General features: G+C 47.7%; 1 protein-coding gene across 2 annotated transcripts in view; it reads right to left on the bottom strand.

Moving 5' to 3' along the window:
- Window positions 1–22,329, bottom strand: part of SSH2 (slingshot protein phosphatase 2) — a 93,413-nt gene that overhangs the window by 13,797 nt on the left and 57,287 nt on the right. For both annotated transcript variants that reach the window (XM_050321611.1, XM_050321612.1), the window contains 9 exons: window positions 19,564–19,667; window positions 14,923–14,987; window positions 10,713–10,834; window positions 7,950–8,018; window positions 7,099–7,164; window positions 5,867–6,061; window positions 4,276–4,369; window positions 4,026–4,154; window positions 1,226–1,272 (listed from right to left, as the gene is read on the bottom strand). In XM_050321611.1, the coding sequence (XP_050177568.1) occupies window positions 1,226–1,272; window positions 4,026–4,154; window positions 4,276–4,369; window positions 5,867–6,061; window positions 7,099–7,164; window positions 7,950–8,018; window positions 10,713–10,834; window positions 14,923–14,987; window positions 19,564–19,667 (891 nt within the window). The remainder of the gene's footprint in view (window positions 1–1,225; window positions 1,273–4,025; window positions 4,155–4,275; window positions 4,370–5,866; window positions 6,062–7,098; window positions 7,165–7,949; window positions 8,019–10,712; window positions 10,835–14,922; window positions 14,988–19,563; window positions 19,668–22,329) is intronic.

Below are 22,329 nucleotides of genomic sequence, written 5' to 3'. Positions count from 1 at the left end.
AACAGGGCTGCCATCCATCCTGGACAGAAACTTCCTCTGCACTATGTCAGGTAACGCTGCCCACCACCTCTGTTCTCCATGTCAGCAACACCTGTGCCACAGGAGCCCCTGCACAGACTGTTCATTTAGTGTCTGCACACTTTCTTAAAGCCCTTTTGTGAATCTCTCCTTCTGCTCCATCAAAAACACAGGAAGATGGAAGACATAAGCTGTTAAGTAACACCACAGCTAAACAAATGCATAAAATAACCACAGAGAGATGTAACAGACAATAAGCCACCGGGGAGGATTTATTTCTTATCCCTAAATTTTTCTGGAAAGGAAACTGCTTGAGGAAGCACATGGTATTTATGTACACTACATTCCGTATTTTTAGCCCTGAGGGTTACTCGTAAGATGCTTATGAAATGCACTCATGCTGGGATATCAGACAGAACAAGGGCACTAGAAGGGAGTGACATCCCTTTTCCCAAGCAGGTAAGACAGTGCTGGCAGCCAAGTACGACCAGTTGGACTCAAGGAAACAGCAGCAGACCCTGAGCTCCACGAGAGGAGTCACTTTTGCCAGGCTGAATTTCTGAGGTACAGAAGTGTTCTATCAATTCAGCAGCACGATTACTTTTTTCCACTGGATTGGCACAAATAAGCCAAACCCCTAAATAACGGTTTAATTGCAAAATCCTAGCACTTAGATCCACCTGGCCCCTACTAGAGGAGGACACTCTACGCTTAAGCTTGAAAGGTAGAAAGGGCAGGAGCCAGAGGAGACCATCGGGGCCGAGCCTGAGAGCTACAAGACTTTACTTCCCAGTGGGCCCCACTCAAAGCAGCGAATGCTCTTTTCCATATTTTCCTTCCTGCCGCAGTCCGGAGGTCCAGACTCCGAAGCGCCTCCGTAATCAGTCCAGAACAACGGGCTGGGGCCGAGGGCACAGAGCCAACTATGTTCAGTAATTGTAGCTTTCTACTACTTATAGCTGTGAGATTGCTGCCTTCCTTTGTTCTCCTTGGGGACGTTAGGCAAGGTCAGGGAGGAAGGTTTTTTTACGCTAAGGGTGCCTGTTTGTGGGACAGGGAGTTTGCAGGAAGCAAGAGCTTGTTTGGGTCTGTAAGCCCCTTAGTAAGACTGAGGTTACACACACCAGGTATGGAACAGAGCTTGTTGCTTAGACAAGTGTTAAGGCCAGGTTTCTTGCTTTCAAGCTGATGGCCCGAAGCTACTTACCCTCTGTTCTGCAAGTCTTCCAAATTGGAGGCGTTCCATTCTGAGCCCTGCAGGGAGAAGATGCAGAGGGATACATCAGGCAGAAGGAAGGCATGGTCAGGCAACTGGTGCAGGGAGAGATTGCCTCCATTGAACTGGAGGAGGAAGCTGGCCAGCCAAGTGTTGGATAACTGGGGGTGTTCTGAGTACAGGGGTACACAGAAGAGCGGTAACAGGGCTGATGTTCAGCACCTCTCACCCCAATAACCAGATCTGCTCCGAAACAAGAAGCAGCTCTGCAAAGCAGGAGCCCAACACCATATGCTGGCACTTCCTGCAAACTGCTGACAAATCAACCTCGGCAAGACAAGACCACTCCACCCTTTCCCTGGAGGCCGCTGCCAGCTCTGCCCCACAGAAGAGAAACTGCCTGCATTTAAAAGCCATCCAGGTGCTCTTTATAAATGAAACAGCCATCTCACACATCAAAGGCAGCAAGACTGTAAGCTCTCTTGGGTTACACCTCTCCACGTTCAAAGCCTGTGTGAGCAGGGAAATGAACACATTTAACCCTGGCTAGCTAAGCCTCTTCTCTGCAGCACACACAGGGCCTCCAAGCTGCTCGCTTCCTGCTCAAACATGAACCTGGCTGAGGACAAAACCACTCTTCCTTCAAAATTTAAGGTGCAAAAGCATCTGCTTTCCCAGCCTTAAAACGGCTCCCAGATGGAAAAATGGTTCAGATGGAGCAAGCAACAGGGAACCAGGCAACCATACCATCAGTGCAGAACAGCCCTGCTCGTGGCTGCTCCCATGGCACAGGCTTCCACACTGCCCCAGGGCCAGGAGAGGCACAGCCAGGCCCTTGGAGCACACCCACCATCAGCCTGAGAGTGAGAACATCCCAGGCTTGCAGCAGTAGCAGTGTCCACCCAAAGGATGGGTTGCTGCTTGCCCAGAAAGTCTGCACAGGTACCCCGAGTCTGAGATGGGGGAGCTCCAAGAGCTCTGACTCACAGACACACACTCACATCCCAGGCAGCCCTTGCAGACAATTCCAAGCACTCACAGTGTGTCCAGGAGAACACACAGAGGAAAGGGCCATGGCACTGTTCTGGCAGCTGCTGGGGACAAGTCTGTGGCCTTTTCTTGGCATTTCAGGAATACAGCAAACAAAAAGCAACTGGTTCTTCCAAAACCAAACTACTTCCTAGGAGAAATCATCGTAATGAAGACACCATTCAAGGGTTTGAGCAGAACAAAGGGGCAAATGTTACATGCCATGGTAGCCCAGATTTCAACAGAATCCACTGCCTTCAGCCACAGATCAGGTCAAATCCAGCACAATCCAGAGCTCTGCATGATCTGAAGAAGGACTACATGGGTTCTTGCTATTTCCCAACATATTTTGATCACATTTACCCAAGGCCCCCAGACTCAGCTACATGTTGTCTCTTTCTAGATTAGGAAGAGTAATTTAATTCAGGCCTGGGAACCACCAGTTTCCACAGGTACACAGAACAATGCTTTAGGGGTGAAAGCTTTTTCTCCTGGCCTTTGATCCACAATTACCAACAACATCAGGTTCTCTTATTTCCTGTTTAGTTGTTTCAGCACTCCCAAAGTGGGATCCCACAGGGCTCTTGCCTCCACCTGGAAAGGAACAGCTCCTTGCCTTCCAGAGCCCTCACGGGCAGCAGACAAGTTCCTGAGTGAAGGTGGTGCCCAGCCCCAGCAGCACTGCCCCTCACCGCAGCAGCTGCTTTGCAAATACTTCTATTCCACACATCAGCCACAGCTCTTCTCCTTGGTGCTGCCTCCAAGCCTTGTTTTAAGGTCTTCCTCCCATTAAATGCACTCAGAGCCAAGACTCCAAGCCCTGCAGGGGACCAAACTGCCTGTACAGCTTTTGAACAGCACCATAAGCCTGTAACAGGTCTCTCTCTCCTTATAACACGAGAAAAAAATCCACTGCATCGTAGGTACTTAAAGTTTCCTGGCTCCACCCCAACGTGATATCCTGGGAGTGCTCACGTTAACACAGACCATCCCTTCTGAGTTGGAGACTGGGAGAGGCCCTCTCCACTTGGAAAGACCAGCTGGTCCAGGAGGAACGGCTCTGTGCAAAGCTGAGCCAACCTCACAGGCCAGACAGCCCAACCAAACCTGCGTCCGTGGCTCCGGGGCTGGGAAATCCAGCGGAGCGCTGACTCACCAGAAGGAGCTGCAGCAATTAGACAGGCCCCAGCAGCAGTGAAAGGCAACCAGGCAAGCAAAACATTAAACAGCAAAATGTTTATGTTTCCTTAAGTGACTTATCTCCAGGATTCTTTGTTATGCTCCTCTGTTCCTCCTGGATCACATCATGAGCTCAAGAGTTTTCCATGTTACAAGAGCATCATTCCACCTGAATGTCACACAGCTCTCCCCGACACTGCCCTCCCTCTTTGCTGTAGTTAGGCCCTTCCCAAAGACACACATAATGCAAGAACTAGGTGTGTGGGTACCCTGGGCAGTTAAAGCCACAAAACTGGTCTTAGATCAATGGAAACAGCCCTGAAAAATAGAGTTAAGATTTTTTCCCTTCCATCCTCTAGTGACAGGGTCTACAGCTTGGCTGGTGCTATATGGCAAAGTTTAGTACAGCCAAAAAGCTGCTCTTGTTCAGCAGTACTAGTGTCTTGCTTAAGAGAATGTGACCCCAGGATCAACCAATCTCTCCTTCAGAATTCCTTTAACTTCCTCCAGAGGCCCCTGTGTCAGCCAAGACACAGAGAGGAGCGTTAGGAGTGTCTGCTCTTGAATTCACTGTTAGACTTACCAAAAAGACATGATCAAATATCTGTGTGGGGCTGTCCATCTGCCCGAGGATCACTATCATTTCATTGTCAATGAACTCCTTGAACTCCCGCAGGTTACACACCATCTGCATCTCCAGCTCGGTGCGTATCTGGATGGGGAGGAGGGACACAAGGGAGACATGTGAAGCTTTTCTTCTGACCTTTCCCTGTGGCACGAGGTACTCTAGTTTGCACAACAGCACTTCCAGTGCTGCTCCCTCCACCACTCACCTCTTTTGATGTGATGTTCTCCAAATCTTTCTGCATCATGATCTCCCTTAACTTGGTCTTAATGAGCCGTTCCGTGCGTTCCCGCTCAGTTGGGCTAATCAGAAGAAAGCAACAGAGTCACTGGGAGGGGAAACAAACTGGACTCATGGCACTTTTAAAATTGGTATTGTACAGACTGGATACACTGTGGAGTCTCAGATTCCCGCTCTACTCCCCCCTACCATGTTCTCAGTTGCAGGGAATTCAGGTGACTGTAAAGCCCGGTTTAGATTCCCAGTTGTGTACGAAAGACACCAACTGAATGCCCCTAATCCATTGTAGTCATCCAGAGAACCTCTGGTATTTGGTAAAATTTAAATTGGGAAGGCTGCATTATACCCTCTGGAGCAATATCTAAGCCTCTCCCTACCTTTCTTGGAAAGGTAACAGCTCCAAAACTCCTTACATGGAGAGACAAGGGCAGCTAAGCCTCTGCATTCCTGCCGCCCCTGCTGCCAGAGGCCTTATCACCAGCTGCAAAAATAGCCTGACTAACACCAGGGGAAGCTGCAGCAGAGCAGCAGCACAGGGCTGGCTCACCCAGCATCTCTAGAAGAGACCCAGCAGTGACATCTTGCACCACCTTTCCCTTTCTCTGGAAGGCTGCCAGGATGGAGACGGCACAGGCACCACAGAAGTGTTCAACTGGTGGTTGACAAATAAAACCCAAAGTTCCTGGTCCTTTTAACCTCACTCATTATTTCAGGACTCAATTAACAGAATGCTGTTTTAAGTGTCCCCAGGAAATCATTCAACTGCTGCCACCAGGGGAAGGGTGGGTAAGATAAAATTTATATATGAAAAGCTACAAGAAAATATTAATCTGACAGCCTGCCAAAGCTTTTCAGCCACCCTCCTTGCATATTAAAAAACAATCAAGTGTGAAGACTTGTTCACAGCTGAGCAACTGCTTAGCATCATTATTCACTCACTGAACTCCAGCAACAGGAAATATCTGGGAGCATAAATCAACCAGAGGCACTATTATACTGGGAAAGCAGCTGGGGCCAGTGAAGTCATTTCTTCTACAAACTGGGCAACTTAAGCCCTCACACTTGGCATGACATCTGGACACAGACTACCTTTGAGGTTATATGGTAGCACTACCATCAGGAATGACTAATGACTTGAATGTCTATAAATTTTGCCTTTCCACATTGTCTACCCATCTACCTCAGCCACTGTTTGGACCATCTATCAGCAGATATCCAAGCATTTAGCTGGAGGTATCTTGGGACCTATACACTGTCCTGTTCCACACTTGCTGAGCTCCTCAGAACCACAAAAAACTGCACTGCTCTTTATCCCTATTCTTAGGTGTACCAGATGGATGCCACGAGGATGTTTTTGAGCTCACAGGCTCAGAAGTTCATACACAAACACTTTACAGTAAAATTAACTGAGAAAGGATAAAAAGACCATGTTAGTCTAAACATGAGCAAAGTCAAGAGAAACTGTTCCTTCCAGGTCTGGATATCAGAAGACAAAGCCAGCAGAGAGGAAGGCCTAGGTCAGTCAAACGCTTTGTCTCAGCAGAGCCAAACCAACTTACACATCTGTGAAGAGGGCAGGCGAGTCGGGCCGGTGGGACTGGACATCTTGCATGGCATTCCACTCATTGACCGACGACTGGTCCGAGTTGATATGGCTCTCATAGTAACTGACCCACGTGAGGAAGAGGCTCCCTGGATAGTAATTGTTGCTCCGTGCCACTTCACAAGCCTTATGTAAACTCTGCAGGGCAGACCTAGGAAGGGGACAATACCTGCAGGTTTGTAATGTCTCCCTCAGGCTGGTACCGAGCACAAAGCAGCCGCCAAATCCACGATGCTGCTCGTGTTCCATCAGCTGGTACAAACCCCAGTGCAAGAGCCCTGGCACTGAGCAGGAGGCTGTTCTGCAGCAGTGTGGATACCTACACGCTGCCAGAGCTTGCATGTCTTAACTGGAGTGTGCCAAGGCAAGCCTGGATAGTGGTGAAGGTGCCCACCATTCAGAGGGCAGAGGCACTCATGTCTCTGGCTCCAAAATCTGCTGCATCTACCCAAGCCCTAAATAAGACGCACAGAGTTTGTGTCCAAGACAGGGCGCTGACAGCTCCTGCTGGGCCATCAGCTCCCCTGTGTGCAGGGCAGGGACACCCAGCAGTCAGAGCTGGACAACCAAGGGCTTAGGACTGTACTGAAGTGTTTAAGTGTCTGCTCTCTCTCACTGCACGAGGGATGTCAGAAGTTTCTTCAGCTGCTGCTGGGAAACAAATCCCCCTCTCCTATTCTGAGCTTATTTTAAATCTTTGACTGTGATCAGAAGGATCCAGGTCAAAATCACTGGGGTGACAGTAGCATGACACTCTGACAGGCAGTGTATTTCTGCAATGCAAAGAAGCTCAAGCCAGAAATACTTACATGATCACTACATGAACCACCCTAAAAGGAAAGAGAAATGCAGGCAGCTTCTCTGTCCTTCTCACTGTCACAATGAACATGTCTCAAAACATTTCAAAACATACACTCAAAGCAATTTTACTTTGAGGAGGCTCAAAGCAGCAGCCCTTTGCAAGAAAAATTACCCTATTCCTTCCTGCCCTCAGTTGAGACAAAGCTGCTGCAGAGCAGCACTCAGAGGTTTTTTTTTTTTCTTTTGGTATCAAACTTCCTTCCTTGTCTCTGAAGGAAACTTCTGCCTGCTGGACTAGGTTTCAAGACACCAGTAACATAAAGCAGCACCTGCTTTTTAAAAGCTCAAGCAGCCAACACACCTGGAAAGCTGACAGTAAGTACTTACCACATGGCTTGTACAGACACGGGCTTGAATATGTGCACCCTGTTATCTGTTGATACGCTGAACCCTCTGGTGAGAAGAAAAAAGGCACAGTAAATATGAGTCCCAAAAGTCACTTTTCAGTTAATAACTTATAGTCTGCAGCACATTAGAACAGCAAAGGTCTAGCCCTATGCATACACTGCTGAGTTCAGCTAGCCAACAGATCAAAATAGCACACTAAAAGCTCTAAGATAACGTTTTTAAGCAGCTGCTGTTTGGGAACGAAACTAAGACAGTGGGACAGTGCTGGGCTGTGCTGTTTACCTTGGCAACACAAATTCAGTGCCACAGCTGGGAGCAACAGAGTCCAGCTAAAGTGATCCTGGGGCAGCTACCAAGGAAAGAAAAGTCATTCCACGCACTGCACTGGACAGCTTGTGTAACTGGCACAAACAGGAGTCTGCAAGTCAGGTGTCTATTTGGCAGAGAAACATCATTCTTGTTTCATGTGCTGCTGAGCGCTGCCTGCTGCAAGTGTGATGGAGGAACACATAATAGGATCCCTTTAAGGAGCTTTCACTACACACCCACTCGCCAGTAAAAGCTCCTTTACTCCAGCTTAAACACACACATGAGCCATGGTCTCAGTGCATGTTTATTCACAGATAAGTCAATTATTGGTGTTCCCTGCCACAACCACTGTGATTCAGGGCCTTTGAGCCTACTAACCCTGAACAGGTCAACAGAGGAGGTCTGCTGGACCTGTAAGGGCTCCGCAATCACTGGAATCCTTCCCCATACATCATGCTGCAAGCTCACACACAAGAGACCGACCCTCTGCTATCGACCTAGAACATACAAAAGACACTCACCCGTCCCCGTCCAGGTGGATCAAGGTGTCACTCCACAGTGGCAGCACCAAGCCCATCGTACAAGTGCTACTGCAGTAAGAAAGAGCAGGTCAGTCTATTTACCACAGCACCACGCTGTTATTCTAATTTCACGGCAATAGCTGTGTGTTTTGGTACTCATTTGGAACAAAAAAGGAAAAATTCCACTGATGCTTCAGGGACAAACAATGCCAGTGTTGTTCTACAGGGGTCTGGCAAGGATCACTGATCAGATTGAGGGTAGAGCAGTATCCTTTAAACAAGCTTAAAGGGTTAACACACGCCCAAGAGGAAGAGCAAACAGGATCCAGGAGCCCTGAGCTTTGTGCAGAAGGTCAGAGGGGGCTTGCAGTCTTTGGTCAGCTTGAGGCTTTCTTTACAGATTAGTCCCTCTCAGGCTCAAGCGGTTTGGTTCTAGCCCTGATTTTGCAATCCCCAGCTTTGCTTTCCTGTTTGTTCCCCAGCCACAGCTGCTGGGAACTGGGAGCAGTGCAGTGCAATCACAGGGTGAATGGCAGCACGGCAGGTTAGCAATCACTGCCTATCACCTGTGGTTGACTCCTGACCCTTCTTCACCCTCCCACACCTCAAGAATGAGTCCAACAGCCAGCCCAGACAGACACCTCTTGGCAATCCCACTCCTCTCTCAGCTGCTTTGCCCTCTTTGCCCTCACAGTCATCTGCTTTCTGTAGGGCTGAGCAAAAAGCCAAGTTAAAAGCAGAAATCAAGTGATGGAAAAAAGGCAGGGGAACCCAACACAACCTGCACCAGGTTACAGAATCACAGAATATGCTATGTTGGAAGAGACCCAGAAAGATGATCGAGTCCCACTCTTAACCCTGCACAGGACCATCCCCAAGAGTCACACCATGGGCCTGAGAGTATCATCTAAATGCTTCTTGAGCTCTGGCAGCCTTGATGCTGTGACCACTGCCCTGGGGAGCCTGGTCAGCGCCAAACCACCCTCTTTTTCTAATATCCAACCTAAACCTCCCCTGACACAACTTCAGACCATTCCCTTGGGTCCTGTCACTGTTCCCCACAAAGAAGAGATCAGTGCCTGCCCCTCCTCTGAATCTCATAAAGCTGCAAAAATCTCTCCATAATCAAAGCAGCACCTTGAAGAAGAACTGAATTCAACTGCCTCCTGCAATTTGCACTAGGCACTCTCAAATTTCCACCGGCTCCAACGCCCCCGGCAGCCTCCAGCTCACGAGAAGTGGGGGAAGAGGGCGAGGCCAGGCTTCGGAGGGGCAGCAGACACGGAGCCCGGGCAGCGCACACGCCCCGGAGCGCCTGGTGCCCCGCACAAGGAGACACTGCGGCACGCAGCTATTTCTGTTGACAACACGAGATGAGCTCATGGAAAGATGTGTTTTTAAAAGGCTTCCCAAGGTGGCCGGGGTATTTTTAGTGATACCGCGCAGCGAGCGCTTATCAGAGACCATAGCAACAAGTCTACACTGGGTTATAAATACCGAGTGGGCTCGGGGAGGGCAGATCAGAGTGACCATCCAGAACCTCAGTAACTCCAGCAGAAAGCTGAAACGACCCTGGTATGTTATTAGAGACTGAATACCAGTGATTTCTCAGTTATCAAAGGTGGCTGCGCTGCTACATCACAGCCAACAGTGAGCTGCTCCAAGCTCACAGCAACCTGTGCAAGGACAAGTTATTCTTACCCCACAGCAAGAGCAGCATCTCTGAGCCACAGCTGTGCACACACATGCACAGGGAGACAGGAGCCAGGGGCAGCATCAAGCTGGTCCCCAGCTTCAGCAGGAACCACCCAAGCCAAGCATCCCAACTAAGCCACCTGAGACTGAGCATGGTGGCTGCTGTGACCAGCAAGCTGTTTAGAAGGTAATTTCTTAGCCAAATAGTTCAAAAATGCTTTCTAGTGACCCTGCTAACTACCTGGAAGTAATTTATTCCAACTAGTGTCAAAGGCAAGACTCAATCCTGCATCAGTTGTGCTAGAAGTAAGCATGAGGACAAAAGCTTTCAAAATAGGTTAAATATCCAGGTGATTTTCTCCCCATGTAGGCCAAGATTTACTTATGCTTCCATGCCCTCTTCAAAGTGCTCAGTGTCCCCTTATATATGTGAAGCTTCAGCCCCTGAAGCTGCAGGGGTGCTGCCTCCTGGCTTACAGGCCATCCAGCAGCAAAAGCTGCCTCCCAGCCACATTCTGCAGCCTTGTGGAAAGGTCAGCAGGAATTTAAATGAATGAAGCAGAAGCACTAAACCCTGATGACACACTGCTGTCTGGGGAGAGCACACACTGTGCAAGGTCTGCCATCGCCAACCCTGACATTCCCATCAGGCTCCTTTCTGCCCTGACCTTGGCAAGGGGCTGCCTCACATCACTTTCTCATTACCTGCTCTCCTGAACCCTGACAGCTTCTCTAACTGCAGCATTTTCTTTCTTTGCATGCAAATTGTCCCTGTCTCTGGTGTGTAGATGCAGGACTTAAGGACCTAAGAGGCATTTAAGGGCACTGAACGCCCTCACACAAGCCTGAGGCTCAGGGGAATCAACAAAATGCTGACCTGCACTGTTGCCTTCCCATTTACCCCCTCCTTTCAAGAAATGAAAAGGGAATTCTGGATCTCAAGGTATTAGACTGGAAAATGTGAAGCAGTCTATCCCCAGAAAACACGGACACCAGACAGTGATTTCTACACTCAACTTGATGTGTGGGTGAACACAAGGACTTCCCCCACCTGGACCCTCTGAGTACCTGTCATTGGAAGAGAAATCCATTCCTAGGACAATGCTCTCTTCGGTGTCTTGCCTGCCGTTGGTGGACACCACCACCATGTATCGAGTGCGGTTCTGGTAGGTACTTTCCAGTCTTACAGCCTGAGGAAAAGAAGGGGAGAGATCAGCAGTGCAGTCAGCAAAACACACACTGTTACCTTCACAAGCCCCTTTCTCATGCTGAGTGACAGGCGCAGAAGCAGTGATGCAGTTTGGGCTAGCACGGCCGTCCCACGCTCCTGGCTCCAGCCTGCTCTGTCCCACTAGGGTTGGTTCTGAACAACCCACAGCCCTCTGACTGCTCCCAGCCCAGTGAGCTTCGTGGACCATCAGGTGTTCAGCAAGACAGACGGGTGTTGAACGTGCTCTTCACCTCTCTGAGGGCTTTGCCCAAAGAAACAGAGCTTTCCTTTGAACTGTGTGCTACAACAGCTCCAACAAGACCCCTTCCACCACCTTCCCAGGCAGCTGGTCAGACAACCAGGATCTAATTCACAGGACCTAAATCATGTGTGGTTTCCTGTTGGTCCTTTGAATTCTTCTGGCAACTTCCCCAGTGCAGATGCAACCTTGCTGCCTTACACCTGACAGGAAAAGATATCCCTATGACTAAGCTGTATCCATAACTGCATTCAGATTGCCCAGAAAAGGTGAAAGTCATTGTGCCTCATTGCTCCTGCCACAACCAGATTTACCCCAGTGCCAAAAGAGAGCTCCAGCCGGACTGGAGTTCAGGCCAAACTCCCCCAGATCAAATACTACTGGCAGCATCCAGAGAGCAGCTGTGGAACTTCAGCTGTGAATGTCAGGCCAACACTGAAGCTCCTGAAAGGCTGCACTGAGTTCTGCTGCTCCTCCAGAAGCCACAAGGAAGTGAGAACTGAAGTGACTCCAGCAAGTCTTACAGACAGACTGCTGGTTAGCGAGGAGCCTGGGAAAGGGAGCCCTGCACTGCCTATAAACATCTGCAGCAGGCAGCTTTTACTTGCAACACTTTCTGGACTCTGTTCCAAGCCATCTACAGTTATTTTAGTCACAGGATCCCAAGCAGAGAAACTAGGACATCCCTAGAAAGGAAGTGTCTTAATTCTGTATACTGAGCCTTAACTTTGGACAGCCCAATCCCACCCCAAGACTCTGCCTGGCCTCAGTGTTTACCACACCGTTAAACTGCTCCTTGAACTTTGAGCGGGGCCTGCAGAGAGCAAACACGGGCGAGAAGGAGCCGTCCCAGCCCAGCCTTGCCCCGTGCTCGGCAGGGAAAGCTTCCCAGTGGAATTGCAGGGAGCAGCAGCTCTAGTGATGGGGCAGAATAGCAAGTGCAGGCAGGAGACGGTGTTGATGGAGTCCTCCAGACTTGTCCAATGGGACCAAAGACCAACAGAAACTACCCAAATGCTGATGCCAGCAGACAGCCGTGCTCTGTACAGAGACTGTGCCCCGCCCCATCTCCTTAGGATAAGTCATGCTAAAACCAGCCTTATTTTCCTTCTTGCTTCTTGAGTCACTGGGATTCCTTTGGAAGCACGGAAGATCAAAGCGGTCAGTCCTTCAAGGTGTGAATTCTGCCAAAGCCAGCTGTTTCTACCACTAACCACTTGTGGGAAAACAGAAAGGTGCTCTTCAACCTAGAAGAGCAAGTAGTCACCAAGGGCTTGGTGGTTAAAGTCATTATCTCCATTAGGAACCAAACCTCAACAAGAAGCACAGACTTGCCTAAAACGGGAGCAGACGGACGCGGCTGCTCCACGTCCAGGGCATCCACACACAAATTCTGTTCTGCTTCTCTTGAGGACAGTCCATAAGCAAGAGGATTAGCATAATCTAACTTGCTTTGCTAAACCAATTTGGCTGGCAGTAATGGGAAGTCTTAATGCAAGACCCTTTAGAACAAGGCGAGACAAACAGTGAGCAAAGGTCACGTAGCCCCACATCGGTGGGGTGGGATTTTCAGAGGCCACTTAAGAGAAATGGGGCATGGTTTAGTTGTGGCTCTCTGGATTCAACACTTACACCCTCAGCACAAAGCAAAGAGCCACGGCTGGGGCAAATAACGTGTATTGTTACATTTACTGGAATAATAAACCAGCAAATTTGACACTGTAAACCAGCCAACCTCAAAGATTACTACTAGAGCTCCAACACGCCCGACAAATCACAAATGAGTCTCCAAATTTTTCACTAAGTACTAGTTCATATGCTCACCTGACAGCAGAAGCACACCAAGTGCTCTGATGCCTTTTAAATGAGGGTATTTGAAATCCCAGTCACTTTAGGGAGGATAGCCTGGCTTCAGGGACTGTGATGAGATGGGACGTTCTTTCAGCTCATCTACACAGAGCTAGCTTTCTCAATTTGGGAAGGTTATTTGCAGTCTGTTCAAGAACAAATCATCCCCTGTAGCGCTTCCAGTGCCAGACACATTTTTTTTTACTTTTAGGCTCACCTAAACACAAGCCAACTTTATCTTCTGCTGCATTCCTGTTTCATCAGAAGTACGATTTGATATTTCACCAGCCCTTATGAACAGCACATTCCAAGAAGTTCGTACTGACCTTTCATCTTTTTCATTCTCTCTGATAGTGTGTCATCCAAGAAGACATTTCTCATTGAGATATTTGATTTGAAGACAAAAAAGTATGTCCAACTTTCAAGTCCTCAGCTCTGCTAAGCTACAGAAACATGTTCAGTCACTTTGTACTAAGTCCCTTTTCCTCCTTCCTACTGATTTTACACTGGTACTGTTGCCCTAATCCTGCTCTCATGGAAGGCTAAAAACCTCTGCCAACAGCTCCAACAGAGACAAGGGCTGTTCCAAATTTCAAGTGTAGGTTTTTCGAGGATTAGATTCCTCTGCTGCCCTCGGAATGACAGCAGCCAGCAAAATGAAGAGAATGCATTTCTCTCAGTACTGTTTATATTTCAAATCTCATTTGTATCTACTGTCTTGTGAGAGACTCCACTGCAGCTCTGCACACCCTTCGTTCGTCAAGAATCAATTAAATTCAAGTAGACTATCGAACTTAACCTCACGCTAGATTTCAGCATTCCAAATGTAGCTCAGAACAAAAGGGTTTATGTCTCAGCCCACAAAGTCCTTATTCAGCTGTTAAGGCTAATTTGTCCCAAATCACACAATGTAGCCAGTGATATTGCTGAACAATGCCTTGTTCAATGGTTTCCAATGTTCTAACCCCAGCTCAGATTCTGAAAAGCATTGAGAGCCTCCACTCCCATCACTGCAGAAGAAATTTTAGTGACAGCAAGGTGTGCCTGAAAAAGTTCAGGAGCAGTTCCTTTAGTTTGCTTATGGCAAATTATTTTCAGTGGTCATTCTGGATGTCTAAGCAGTCCATAATAATCTTGGCTGTTTCCCAGCTACGCTCATACAATCAGTCCATCCCCAGCACGGCTCAGGAGGATTCAGCAAACCAGAGGTGGCAGAATAACACTTGTGGTGCTGGCAGTCCTTCTTTGGGCAGACGTTGCTAAGATGCACCAAGACAACACAGGAAAGAAACTTCAGGCCACTGAGTGATGAGAGGTGCAGGCACACTGCAGTCATGCCTGGCCTTGTAGAGCACTTCAACATGTCCCAGGCAAATTCCTCACTGCTCATGTTTGGCTTCTGGAGGTCCTCAGGATGGCATGACAATGCTCTGAACAGCAACACCCAACTGCATCCCTGTAGGAAGCAACGGCCCAAAGAAGCAGAAGGCCAAGGTTCGGTATAGGTGCATGGCTACGTGGGGATCCTACCTGCTCCTCCTGATAAGCCATGGGATGCCACAAGTGAGGAGAGAAAAGTGAGGTACACAACTGAACGACTGTAGAAAGGCAGGTGCTCACACTGGTCAGACATAAACTCTTGATTTAAATAGGGCACCAAGATAATTTACCCATCTTCTCTGGCAATTGTTACAGGACTTTGAGAGCACAGGTACTCAGTGCTCAGTTCAAAGATGATCTTCTAGCCATACAATTTGTCTCACTGAACAACCAAATAAGCAGGCCTTTCTTAATTAGCTGCTTTTCTACCTTTGTGGTTCAAAGACTCCCCAAACCTGCTGACGAAACCACTCAGACACACACACACAGAGCACTGCTTTCACGAGTTCCACAGGTGTATTTGTCAAGTGGCGCTTAACCTTTATATCAGTTCCCAGCAGATAAGCACAAAGCCGACCTACCAGTCTGATGTTGTCTTCTGGGCGGAGCAGGATGAACATGGCCTGCAGGTGCTGCTGAAGATCCCCTGCGGACAAGAGGGAAAGGTGAGTGCACAAAAATAGTTTTAAATCACATGCAAGTTCCTGGCTGTCCAGCCGGAGCAAATGTCCACTGAGAAACCCGACACGTCACTGGGAGTGTTGTCACTCCCACCTCCTCAGAGTTTTGTCATCTCTGAGTCAGCTGCTCTTTGCTCTCTGTGCTCACCTGTTCCTCAGTGACTATGCTCTCTCCTGCTAAATCCTGTTGTCTTTTTAAACAGAAATAAGCAGTGTTTCGGTATTCTTTGTTCTTTTAATAGGTAAGGCAAACTGGGTAGAAATGGACCTCACCCCGTGGTTCAACATCTCATTCTACCACATGCTTCAAACCAGAAATCTGCCACTTCTTTTTTATCAGTTTCTTTTTATACCAACTTCTTTTACACTCAACTTTTATTACCCAGTGCAGAACTACTACCCAGACAAAAGTATCCCCTATGAAGTGAGATTTAGTCCCCCCTTAGAGCAGCACGTGCCCATGTATGGTTGTGTACCAACCCCTCCCAACAGCAGCTAAGAACTGCCACCTGAAAAATCAAACACCTGCAATTTTTTTTCTTAGAAAACACTTGCAACACTTTCACTGGTGAGGTTGAGAAAAAATAAAATTTAATTTACTGCATTTCTCAGCACTACTCCCCGGCCTGCAGAGAGCCAACATCACCCCCTGAGTGTCAGTCAGCAGCAGCACCTCCTGCAAGGGGCTGTTTTTTCCATCATTGTATGGAAAATTAATCTGCATTCCCAGAAAGAAGAGTGCAAGGCTGCCAGGTGGGTGGCACAGATCAGCAAGAAGAGGAGCCTTTACTCTCCCACCCTCTCCCACTCCCCCAGAGCCAGCAAGCTGAGTTTAGGTAACACTGCAGGGAACAGCGTGAAGCAGGAGCAAATATTCAGCAGGAGTGGCTACAAGAGCATTTTTTAGGAAGGCTGGTTAATCTCCATGACCTCCCTTTTTAATTCCTCAGTGGTGCTAGAATCCATGCTATTTCACAGACTCTCAGAAACAAGGAAATCTTGGACATGGAGCAGTATCCAGAAATGCCCCAAAAGTGAAGGGGAAGAAAGGAAAAGCTGCCCAGCAAGGGCACAGTACCCATTTTCTTATGATTTTTACAGCTGGTGGAAGAGCAGCCCCTCTCTGGATGGGAAAGAGGTGTCCTAGTGTGGAGTGGGTTACACAGGACACAGCATTCCCTGCTCTCTTCCTTCCTCCTTGAAACACATTTTAGCACATGGAGAATGAGTCAATGCTCTGGGATTGCATTTTTAACTGGGGGTGGGAAAAACTGAGGCACTTTGCACTGCTGGGGAAGTCACATACAAAGCACCAGCGGCTGAAGCCACTTCCTGCCCAAGGACATTGCTCCCAGTGCAGGAGTGGCTGGCACGTGCCCCCATAAACAGCAGTTATTTAGGGAGATAGGTAACTCAGGAAAGGCCAACTCATCCATCAGGTGCTTGTCCTCCCAGGGGTGCAGCGATAGGACCTCCCCACGTCATCACCAGTGTAAAAAATCCTGGCAACACTGCCCAGTTCCAGTAAGTTTCAGCTGCTCCCACAGTGGGAATTGCTGAGAACAGTCGACTCAAGATGCAAAGGTCCCTCTGCACCTCCTGCCCACTGCCTGGAAGAGCCCTGCAAGTATCCATCTCGTGAAGCATCCACATGTCTTAGACAGCTTGAAATGAAAGATGCTTCACCTCAGCTTCTCCCTCCTCAAAATGTAAAGGTTCCCACCTATTGCTGCCAATAATTCAGGAACCAGCTTAAGAGCCAAAGCTTCCAGAGTTTAAAAACCATCACCACGGCTACTGGATTATCTCCATACTTAAAAACGGGACAAAGTTTCTACGACAACCCTTTCTGCACAGCTCAGTCAAGGAGCTCCATTATCCCTCATCCTCAGAAAGTTTACCACACTCCTCCCTGTTCCCTTGCCAGCCTTGGGAGCTCCAGAGCTGGAAAGTAAAGGATTGCTTCCTTGGCCAGCTTTAATCAACTTGCAGCGTTTTCAGCCCCAAACACACAAGGCATTTTGAAAGCTTCCTGGATTAAGAAAAGCCAAAGGGAAGGTTTTAACATGCCAGAATCAGCACAAAGATACCACATCCTGTCCTGTGAAGAGCTGTCAGCTCTGCTGGCATTCACGCCAGGGCTGCTGCTTCCTATCACACTGTCCTGCACTGAGCAGATGCTTTTGTTTCCTTGAGCTGGCAGGATAGGTGCAAAGCATCGGAGTGGGATCTGCAAAGTGATTCACAGTGTTCCAGAGATGGCAAAAGCCCCAGGGAAGTTACATCGTTTTCTGGCCTCCTCCAGCGTTGTTTGTTGTGGAAAAGCAAGCCCACCATCCCACAGATCAGTTTTCCAGGTGGCACAGGACCACCCAGCAAGAGCAGCGTGGACAGCTGGTACCATATCTAGTCAATCTGCCAACGATTCCCATCGCTGGAGATGCGATTAAAGAAATGGGTGTGAGCATTAATTATTTCCTGATACTCATTTACTCTTCCCGCCCGATTCTAGCACCTCTGATGAATTAAAAAGGCAGGTCAGGAAGGTTAGTGAAGCTTCCTAGAAAATGCTCTTGGAGCCACTTGAAATACTATAGCATCCATAGGCAGCAATTCCATACTGGAAAATCATGTCTGCTCTCTACCCTCTTCTAATTTTGTGTGCCAGAGATAAGTCACGGCACTCATGGGAATGGAAGCTGAGCGTGGATTATCAGTGTCCCAGAAAGGAGGCAGCTGCACACACTGTGCCAGCCCAGTGCCAGCGGCCAGTTCACCTCTCCCAGCCACGCTCTCTACATCACTGATTTAATTTTGGTGGCACAGATGTTTTGCTCAACAAGGCGACACGCTGATCCCTCGGTCTGCTGATTATTGGAAGAATCCACAGAAAAGAAAGCTGCTGCACATACAGACAAGGGACCCTCTGCAGTGGAACCTCTGAGCACCATAAAAATCACTACAGCATTCCCATCACTTGACAGACAGGAAAACTGAGGAAAGGACAGTACAGATGCCTCATTAAATCTCAGGACAGGAATAAAATACACCTTCTAAGAACAAAAATCCCACCCCTAAGGCAAGCCAGCCTCTCCAGTACCAAACATCTTGCTGTAAGCCATTACAACACACCGGATTTGCTTTCTTGGCAATCTGGCTTCCAAGAGCTCTGGGTTGATTAGACAAGCAACTATTTTTCCACCAAGGTCTCCAGACCTCATGCAAGTCAGCCAGAGCAAGTCGATGAGGCAAGGAGAGAGACTCAACAGCTGTTTGTGCCGCCTTGCAGAGGTTCACAAGGAAAACCATCCAGGGGGTCTCCTCAGTGAGGTAAATAAAGCCAAGGCAGCTGCTGCCAGGGGGAGACCTGGGCTTCAGCAATGGTCTTTGGAGAGATTAGACACCAAGACAGGCCAAGAAAAACTTTTAAAAGACTGCTGACTACTTTCACGCTAAAGACAATTTCACTTTATTCTCGACCAGAAAGGTCAGCTTTAAATGAAGTTTCAGAACGTTTTCTTTCGACAACTGGTAATTAATGCTTCTCACCAAAGCAGTTTGAATGCAGGTATGTGATTAACTGCCTTCTGACTTAAACCTTTTCTATAAATATGCTTGTAAACAGATTTTGAGGTGGCCAGACATCAGGTACAGAACTGTGCCAGATGCAGACCTGGATAACAAGTCTGCTGGTATCAAAGTGATCTACACCTGGAACCAAACCAAATCACGTTTTGCTGGTCACTTTCTGGCAAAGCACATCGACTCCTGCCTCTCTGTTTCTATTTCTGTCCCATATACAAAAGTCTGAAGGTTTCAATGGTTTTTTTTCCCCCCTGTCCATTGCTCAGTGCAAGGGAAAATCCCCACGCTATCTGATCCCTGTAAAACACCATCACTGATTAAGCACCACAGCCAATGAAAAACAACCTACCCCGAAATGTTTGAGTTCTATTATTCAGATCAACTTTTCAAAGAGAGTCAAAGCAAAAACACAAATCAAACTCTGAGCAGATAAAGGAGGCGGAATTGTAGTCGACTCCATATTACTCACTCTGCTCACACCTCTGAGAAGTCACACTGACTTTGCTCAGAGGTTTCCTCACCCCCACGTAGAGGTAAGTCTCCTCCCTTCCCTCTATCATAACTGGTTACACTCAGATTAGGAAGAACAATTACTCATCCCATATCACAACCTCAGGTTTCCCAGTGCAGTGCCTGAAGGTTTTCATGGCAATCCTCCCATCCCCCTCTCACACAAAAATCAGAGGACAGGTATTTTGGGAGGCAGATATTTCGAAGTCTCCACGATGTCATGACTGCTGCCTTGATGTCCCCTCCGTTTCTGCAGGATAAACAAGAGTTCTGAAACCTCTCCATCCAATCAGCATCAAATAGCACAGCCTTGAGATGGCAGGTCAGGCTTTAACACACACCAGGAGCAGATAGAAATGTGTGTCATGAGGTGAGAACGAACTCAAGAAAGGTGGACTTTGAAATCAGAAGGAATAGACAAGTCCCAGCATCGACACAACACTTTACCTGCATGTTTGTTGCGCCTGTGACTGATCCTGGGAGTGGATGACCCATTTCCACGTGGCAGGAAAAGAGCTGCACCTTTCACAGTGAGGAAGCTTTCGCTGATACTGCAAGGGGAGAGACAAACAGGGAGTGAGGAAAAGTGTCTTGTATTTAAAAGGAAAAAAAGCAATGAACAAGAGAAGTTGAAGGCACTGAATGCACGCTCTGTTCTCTTGCAAGGAAGTGATTTAGACCAAACTATTCTGTTGGTAAAGAACTTCCCCCTCACGTAAGTGCTGCAAACATTCAAAGCACAACTGAGAGCAACACAAAAAGAGAAACACTGCAAAGCAGAACATATGCCTGGTGCCACTCTGCCTGCAGAGGTGGAACCTGAGCAGGCAGAGGGGATTAACCTATGGCTACATTTTCGACTTGGAAGCGAAGATGAGAGATCCACATTTCCAAAGGGCGATGAGCAGAGCGAGCCCACACATCCCGGCAATCACGGACTCCAGTAACCTCGAGATCTGTGGCTCAGACACAGCTGATGCCCTGCAGAAACAAATGTCTCCCTTCTGCAGTTAGCCAGAGGACAATTAGTGTACACAACAGATTAAGAAATCATGAAACTACTATGAGTTGCATGATAATTAACTCTCAACGACTTATAAATTAAAAGCAAAACTGTAATGCCGTTGAAATCAGACACCACTTACTGCCCTGATTTTGCCTTTTCTGAAGTCACACGAGGAGAGAAGTTTGTAAAAAAGGGGCAGTAAAGATTTCCCAAGTTCTGAGGAACAGCTGGTATTTTAAGCACATCTTCCAGTAGCTTTCTCAGAGATGCTGTGGTTTGTGGAAAAAGCAAGACACACTCCAGGTTTTGCAATTCAGCCATCCTGTTGCATACTCGAGGGTTCCTGCTTTTCTCAGAATTGATAAGACAGTCATGCAGGCTTTGAAGAAAGCCAGAAGCAATTCTGTAGTCAACAGGACGGCTGATGAATATGGTTAAGGCAGAATGGGAGAGTCCCTGGCATTGTGCAGCCCAGCAGCTCCGCGCCTTGAGAAAGATGTTGGCTTGTCCTTCAACTGAGCAAAGCTTAGGAACTTAATTCCTTTAGCTCCTTAAACAAATATCAAACCTAATTACTTATTCCCTTCCTCTGAGAGACAAGGACTGGGAAATTATTAATAGAGGAAAAAGCCTTGCCACGTATTTTCATTATTTGGGGTTGACTGCTTTAGCAAAGGCTTTGCCAACTGCATTTTTACAGGCACAGGAATTACACAAGCTTGTGCTCAAAAGTTGGATTTCCCTCTAAGCTCAGGCACATTTCTGGGCACCTCTCCATTTTGCTGCTGGGGACATGAAAAAATGAAGTTTTCCAAGCTCCAGCAAAGCAGATGCACAGATTCAAAAAGACCTTTCTCAAGCCTGCAGCACATCCCAATGTTTAGACCATGCTGTCAAACCCTCAGCACTCCTCACTGACAAAGTTCCTCCCAGAAATTTTTTTCTGAAATTGAACCAGATGTCAGACATGCTCTGGATGTTTCAACAAAACAGAATTTCAAAAAGGAGAAAATCACTCATCCCAAGTTAAAACGGATCAGAGATCTTTACCTACACTAAAATTAAAAACAAAACATAATAAATTCATTGAGTACTCTCAGCACAGATGTTTCCTCAGACTCTTCTCATATTAAAAAATTTGACTCAGCCTTTCTAGCTTTTGGTGACAAATAAATCCTCTGAAAGCTCTCAAGCTGCACAGTTTCTTACAGCCTGAACTGGAGAAACACTGAGTTATCTCGAACACACTTAAAAAATACTAATAGTATTATTAATGATAAAAATAAATTCTCCTCCTTTTATAATCTCATCACAGAAGAAAACTGTTAAAAGATGTTAGGCTGCACATGAGGAGAAAGATCTCAGCACTCACAGCCACTTTTCACACAGTTTATTTTATCAGCAAAGCCAACAACTAATATTAGCAATCCTTTAGCCTGTGCCTGAGGGTCCCCCAGAAGGTGGAATTAGCAACTATTTTTAGTGGATAAAGCAGCACATAGCTGGAGGGCTGGGAGGTTAAAAATCTCAATTCCATCACTTGCTCTCATCACCAGCTCTCAGCCACCCGCCTGGAAAGGAACCAGCAGCAGAACTGAAGAGATTCCCATCAGGTGCATCCTTCCAGGAGGCCACCTCCTCTTCTAAAGCCAGGACAGCCTTGTTTTGGGCCACTGACCACAAGCAATAAGTTTGACTTGGTAAGACCAGGGAAAGGGAATGTGATTTCCCATACAAAGGACTGGAAGAGCTGAAGAATGTGGCAAAGCAGATCGTTCTTGTGGAACGGGGAGGTCAAGCAGGGAGGGCAGCACCTCCCCCAGGGCAGGAGATGGCCATCAGCACTGCTGGGACAAGGGTAAACCTACAGACATGAGAGCCCTGGTCCTTCTGCAAAATCCAGCTCTGGGGACATTCACTGTGCAGATGGAGGGCATGGCACACCCTCTGCATCGCCCACCCTGAACTCCCAACACCAAACACACCTGGATATCCAGCACAGCATCTCAGCAAAATAAACCAACAGACACACACACAACCAAGCCCTCGCCCTGAGATTCAAGCAGCACAGAAGATCTTGGGAGGAAAGGCCACAAATTTATAGGAAAGTCCAAGGAGCTCTAACAATAACCAGCAGTGAAGTTTAACACTGTTCTTTCAGGAGATGCTTAGTTTGGTGTCTGTGATGAACAACAAGGGAAACAAAA

Source organism: Myiozetetes cayanensis, unplaced genomic scaffold (genome assembly GCF_022539395.1).
Source record: "Myiozetetes cayanensis isolate MyiCay16 unplaced genomic scaffold, myiCay2020 scf27, whole genome shotgun sequence".
Classification (NCBI taxonomy): Eukaryota; Metazoa; Chordata; class Aves; order Passeriformes; family Tyrannidae; genus Myiozetetes; species Myiozetetes cayanensis.
Note: the sequence above shows the minus strand (reverse complement) of the source record. Positions and strands in the feature narration are given on the sequence as shown.